Here is a 6,751-nt window from a genome sequence, read left to right as displayed (position 1 = left end):
CCAATTATAAATAAATAAACCAAACGAAGCTTACTTTACTCGCAATCGTCAGCCTGAGCTCAGGGGCGAACCTCTTAGAGAGCCCGCAAAAAATGTTAAACACTGAGATCTATGTTGTCCGCCTGTAAACCGAAAAGAAACACTACGTACACGCACGACCTTTGCCCACACGTCTGTTACATTATTGACCGGTTAAACGCGTTACCACGGAAATCGCGGCGCAGCAGTCGTGACGCAGCGACGATGGGATGGCTGTTGGTGCTGCTTTCGCTCGCACTGCCTCTGGTGGAGGGAGAGCCCGGCGAGGTTGGTGGATGCCAGAGGTTCGTCGAGATCGAAGACCAGCCGTACGTGGCGTCGCTGCAGAAGATCGCGGAGGGACACGTGTGCACGGCGACGCTGATCACGACCCGCTGGCTGCTGACGGCCGCCCAGTGCATCGTCGACAGGGAAGGACAGCCTCTGCCCGCCGCCGACTACTTCGTGCTCATGGGCTCTTCCAACTTCACTAACCAAATCGCTTTAAAGGTTCGTACTTCTCAAACAGTTTAGTATCCCGTCGTTTGCCTCGTAAGCTCGCCGGAAACATTAGGTTCGTGTGTAAGCATGTAGCGTTTGGTAATTTCCAAGAATGATTGCCAATCGAAGTTGGGCGGCTCCAATCGATATATATCGAAGATGCGGTAGTAAATCGATTATGGAAGTCTCGTGGCGCGCGTTGTGATACATTATTTGTGACCGTCATTTTTATCAGTTTTGCGTTGTTTCTTCAGTTCGTGTACGTTACATTCCCGCCGTAATTGTTTGTGATTCCATTGGGAAATCGACACGGTTTCTCTTGATAGCGAGTGTAATGTCTGCTGTTTCTCACGATTCTTCTGCGGAATGCCTCACATGCAAAACTCTAATTCCATGCCTATCTAGCATAGAAAAATGTTTGACCTTTTGCCGGAAATATGGACTTCTGCTGGACGAGGAAAGGAGGGACTGTGTTGACTGTGCTGCTGCGAAGTCTGTGAAACTTCGTAAGAGGAGTGTGGACACTGAAATTCCGTTGCAATTTCATTGCGGACTTTGCGTAAAGCGAACCAGCGTCAGGAGAAATACATGGTTCGAGTCCTCCAAATTATCGATTCAGACGAGCGTAATTCTTGTGTCGTGCCGGATTCGAGATTAAACGTTGCAAGCCACAGCATCAGAAACTGAGTTATCGGCAAATACCGTGTGTGACTACTTCGGGTTTTGCCAACAAGTGTGCTACGTGATAGTGACAAATGACAGTGTGCCAATTGGTGGACTGAATAAAACAGTAGGAGGAAACGAGTCTCATATTGCTAGACGAAAGAATCCGTTAGGACGACCTTCTTAAAGTGAAGTAGATCATATTTGGGTTTTTGGTGGGACAGAAAGAGAGTCACGCAAATGTTTCACTGTGAGGGTATTGTCCCGAGACAAGGTGACTTTAATGGTCTCATAAAACACTTCATACTGCCTCGAACAAAAGTCATCACAGACGGGTTTCACTCATACCAGACTCTCAAAGCTCAAGGGTTCGAGCACGAATTCGTGAACCACTCTGTGGAGTTTCTGTCTTCAGGTGACGCCTGTGTCCATACCCAGAATATAGAACAGCTATGGAAGTCAGTCAAGTCTACTATAAAAAAGGAGAAGGGCGTCCAGGACAGAGGGAAGAACTGTATTTGTTCCAGTACCTACACTTTCACAACTTGCGTTTGCAGGGAAAAGTCGATGCGTGCGACACACTGCCGATATTACTGCGCGATATTGGCAGAGTTTACCCTGGGTACGGGAAAAAAGGAATTGTCCCTGCAGCTTATACATCACGCGGACTGTCACAAGACGATAACACCGACCACGCCTAAGGTAAGTCGTCTCCTTTCAATTTGCAAGTGCTTCTCTAACGCTTTTCCTTTGTCGTTCTGTAGTGACACCTTCAAACATACTCGTAACGCGCGTAACGAGACTTCCATAATCGATTTACCATCGCATCTTCTATATGTATCGGTTGGAGCCCTCCAACTTCGATAGGCAGTCATTTTTGGAAATTACCGAGACTTTAGTCAATGAAATACAGAGGGATCCAAAAATTGTATCCACAGTTTAAAAAGTCCATAACTTGCAAACTAATTGACGGAGTTGTCTCATTTTTGGTGAAAGCATAGTTTAAAGTCCAACTTAAAGATATTACTGTAGGTGTTCGAAATGGTCACCATTAAGATCCACACGCAAACGATGCCGCCGAACTGCAGCACGAACTACTGACTGCAACTTGTTCAGTTGGATATTTGCACATCAATCCAATGTGCGTGGCTTTCGTCGATAAATGACGTCCTTTAGTGTTCCCCAAAGGTAAAAGTGCAGAGGAGTTGGGTCTGCGGAACGTGGTGGACACTCCACAGCACCTCTACGGCCTATCCGTCCTCCTGGTAGATTTTTGTCGAGATACGCCCTAACACGATTTTGGTAGTGGGCTGGAGCACCATCTTATTGAAAGTAAACTCTTCCGTCTCAAAAATGGTTCAAATGGCTCTGAGCACTATGGGACTTGACATATATGGTCATCAGAACCCTAGAACTTAGAACTACTTAAACCTAACTAACCTAAGGACATCACACACATCGATGCCCGAGGCAGGATTCGAACATGCGACCGTAGCGGTCGCGCGGTTCCAGACTAAAGCGCCTAGAACCGCTCGGCCACAACGGCCGGCTCGACATCAAGGGATCACCAGTGTACTGCTGGAGGGAAGTTTGGGGGTAAAAATTATAGAGGGCGTCCAAGAGATGAATAAAGTAAGCGGATTCAGAAAGGCGTAAGTTGCAGTAGCTATTCAAAGATTAACAGGTTTACATAGGATAGAGTAGCACAGAGAGTTGCATCAAACCAATCTTCGGACTGAGTACTATAACAGCAACAACAAGAACAGGGCGAACTATCCAAAGTGTCACCTACGTATGGTGTACCACTCGCAGACATCGGTGTAAGCACAATGGTCGTATACGATGCTAATATACAATATTAACCGAGAGCGTAAGGAGACGAGTTTAAAGCACTATCAGTTAAAATCGATTTCAAACCGCACAGGAATTGCAACTGTCAGTTCAGGACCACGTCAAGCGGTTTGCGAGCGAACATTGCAAAGATCATCGCATACAGTGGAAATTTGGAGTCCGCTTCTTAACAAAAGTCTGTTGCTCACAGGGACATAAAAACTGTATGGCTTCAGTGGCCACACAAAACACAAAGTAGGCGATGCCAGAATGGATAAGTATAGTGTCGTCCGAAGAGTCGCGTTCTTATGTCAGTTCAAATGATATAAGGTGGTCTAATGAGGCGATCAACGTGCTGTGTTGAGGTTGTAGTTCATGGCCACAGGTTGTTCCGTGATGTGTTTGTGGTGTTTCTCGAGCGTTGTCTTCACCCCATTCATTTACGTCAACATGAAACGGGAAATTTACTTCAACATCCACGGTAATCTAGTGTTCTGTCCTTCTACGTATTCCAAGGTGACAACAGGTGGGGGTAACTTCTGGTGTCCGATTCCACCCGACAGCTCTGACCAATGATGTTCACGAAAGAGGGGATGAAAGCGACCTCTTATTTAACGCTGGAGTCTAGCGTTAGGTGCGATTCCAGCATTCTGCTTTGATCCGTGACGCTGCGTTCACGCTGCGAAGGATGTAATCGTCCTGTTATTAAAAGTTATCTCTGGATGTTTTAGTTAATGGTGTAATCCATGATGTTTGAAAACTATGCTCTAAATTCCATATACATAATTATGTTTAGAGTGTGGTTTCGATGGAACTGAGAGAACAGCTTCAGTTGTCAAATGGTTCAAATGGCTCTAAGCACTATGGGACTTAACATCTGAGATCATCAGTCCCCTAGACTTAGAACTACTTAAACCTAACTAACCGAATGACATCACACACTTCCATGCTCGAGGCAGGATTCGAACCTGAGACCGTAGCAGCAGCGCGGTTCCGGACTGAAGCGCCTAGAACCACTCGGCCACAGCGGCCGGCTTCAGTTGTCGATTGAGAAACTAATAGCGATTATATTTTCTTCTCACAAATCTATGACTCTTTCCGTATTTAACACGATTTCGGATGGTAAAGTTAGGCAGTGACTTACGAGCACAAGTTGAATTGCTGCCGGTGGGATTATTATCATGTTGCAGCTTACAATTATTGTTTTGGTTAAGTGGCAAGTTTGTTGAGGGTGGATTTAGGTAGGAGCCCAAATGCATAGCTCAAATGGTCGTGAGTGATGTTTTTAGTTTTGTGTTTTAAAAATATCTGGCTTTTTTTTCATGTGACGTCTTTGAGGTGCTACGTCTATAATATCGTTTGTTCTTATAGGGGTCGTGTTGCTGTTACCGGTGACTCACTCTCGTGGAGCATGTTCCTTTTTGTGATTTTGTTTGTAGTAATGGTTTAGTCGAAGGGGGTCGAATCTTTGATATTCCTTCGTTATTTATTTCCGCTCGCTTTTTGATCTATTGAGTTTTGTCTTTAGTGCGGTTCCAGCTCATTTTGTATATATTTTCTTTCCGTTTACTTTGCAGGAGTTTGTGTGTGCTATTTTTTGAGTAAGTTGTTGTTTTGCGGGATATGTTTGGTATCGCTGTTTTCGTGTCAGATACACAGGGTGAATCACCTAAAACTTGCACAGCAAATATTGCGGATCGATGGAAAGTGCTATTGATGTGCAGTTTTCACAGAATGGATACGCAGTCAGCGGCTCGTATCGTTAGCCAATAAACAGCATTTAATAATACTTAGAAAGTGTATTTTTGTGCAAACTTACACTCTTTTGAATGGAACAAGGCCTTACATCAGCTATCTAAAAGTGGGGTAAATTAGAAAGTCAGTGGTGTTTTTTGCAGGATTCTAGCGCGAGTCGTTTACGAGATATCGTATTTTAAAAGGTTTCCACACCAACACTTGTTTCTGCTACTCAACCTGCGTAGTTGCTAGGAACTATGCTGTCATGTTTATTTACAGCGTGCCTGTGTGTTCCTTGAGTGCATTGCGATTTGCTGCTCAGTCAGAGTGTGACAGTCGAAGCAGTAGCTCGTGAGTGGGCTATGCGATTTACCAGTGCAGAAAAAGCCGACATTCTCATGGTGTATGGAGGGTGTAGGAAGAATGCAGTTCGTGCTTGTCCAGTGTATGCTGCGAGATATCCTAATGAACTCTATCATCACGTCAATTATTTATCAGCCTCTTGAACCAGTTACATTGAAGTGGCAGTGTAGTGCCTAGACAACATAACGGAAGTTCAAGGCAACCGTAAAATGCGTTTTACACAGGTACGTGCCGAGTAAAACTATGAGGGACGGGAAAAATCCACCGTGGTTCAACAACAAAGTTAGGAAACTACTGCGAAAGCAAAGAGAGCTCCACTGCAAATTTAAACGCAGCCAAAACCTCTCAGACAAACAGAAGCTAAACGATGTCAAAGTTAGCGTAAGGAGGGCTATGCGTGAAGCGTTCCGTGAATTCGAAAGTAAAATTGTATGTGCCGACTTGACAGAAAACCCTAGGAAGTTCTGGTCTTACGTTAAATCAGTAAGTGGGTCGAAACAGCATATCCAGACACTCTGGGATAGTAATGGCATTGAAACAGAGGATGACACGCGTAAAGCTGAAATACTAAACACCTTTTTCCAAAACTGTTTCACAGAGGAAGACCGCACTGCAGTTCCTTCTCTAAATCCTCGCACGAACGAAAAGCTGGCTGAAATCAAATAAGTGTCCAAGGAATAGAAAAGCAACTGAAATCACTCAACAAAGGAAAATCCACTGGACCTGACGGGATACCAATTCGATTCTACATACAATACGTGAAAGAATTTGCCTCCCTTCTAACAGCCGTGTACCGCAAGTCTCTAGAGGAACGGAAGGTTCCAAATGATTGGAAAAGAGCACGAGTACTTCCAGTTTTCAAGAATGGTCGTCGAGCAGATGCGCAAAACTATAGGCCTGTATCTCTGACATCGATCTGTTGTAGAATTTTAGAACATGTTTTTTGCTCGCGTATCATGTCATTTCGGGAAACCCAGAATCTATTCTGTAGGAGTCAACATGGATTCCGGAAACAGCGATCGTGTGAGACCCAACTCGCTTTATTTGTTCACGAGACCCAGAAAATATTAGATACAGGCTCCCAGGTATATGTCATTTTCCTTGACTTCCGGAAGGCGTTCGATACAGTTCCGCACTTTCGCCTGATAAACAAAGTAAGAGACTACGGAATAGTAGACCAGCTGTTTGGCTGGATTGATAAGTTTTCAGGAAACAGAACACAGCAAGTTGTTCTCAAAGGAGAGACGTCTACAGACGTTAAAGGAACCTCTGGCGTGCCACAGAGGAGTGTAATGGGCCCATTGCTTTTCACAATATACATATATAAGTGACCTAGTAGATAGTGTCGGAAGTTCCATGCGGCTTTTCGCGGATGATGCTGTAATATACATAGAAGTTACATCTTTACAAAATTGCAGTGAAATGCAGGAAGATCTGCAGCGGATATCCACTTGGTGCGGGAAGTGGCAACTGTCCCTTAACATAGACAAATGTAATGTGTTGCGAATACATAGAAAGGAGGATACTTTATTGTATGATTATATGATAGCGGAACAAACACTAGTAGCAGTTACTTCTGTAAAATACACTACTGGCCATTAAAATTGCATTCACCAGGAAGAAATGCAGATGATTAACG

General features: G+C 44.4%; 1 protein-coding gene across 1 annotated transcript in view; it reads left to right on the top strand.

Annotated features, from left to right (window-relative positions):
* The first annotated feature begins 243 nt into the window (after nucleotides 1–243).
* Nucleotides 244–6,751, top strand: part of LOC126456621 (transmembrane protease serine 9-like) — an 82,306-nt gene continuing 75,798 nt past the window's right edge. Inside the window, exon 1 of the mRNA XM_050092365.1 lies at nucleotides 244–528. Coding sequence (XP_049948322.1) covers nucleotides 244–528 — 285 coding nt within the window. The remainder of the gene's footprint in view (nucleotides 529–6,751) is intronic.

This window comes from Schistocerca serialis, chromosome 2, assembly GCF_023864345.2.
Source record: "Schistocerca serialis cubense isolate TAMUIC-IGC-003099 chromosome 2, iqSchSeri2.2, whole genome shotgun sequence".
Classification (NCBI taxonomy): Eukaryota; Metazoa; Arthropoda; class Insecta; order Orthoptera; family Acrididae; genus Schistocerca; species Schistocerca serialis.
The sequence above is the reverse complement of the archived record's forward strand: the minus strand, read 5'-3'. Positions and strand labels throughout refer to the sequence as shown.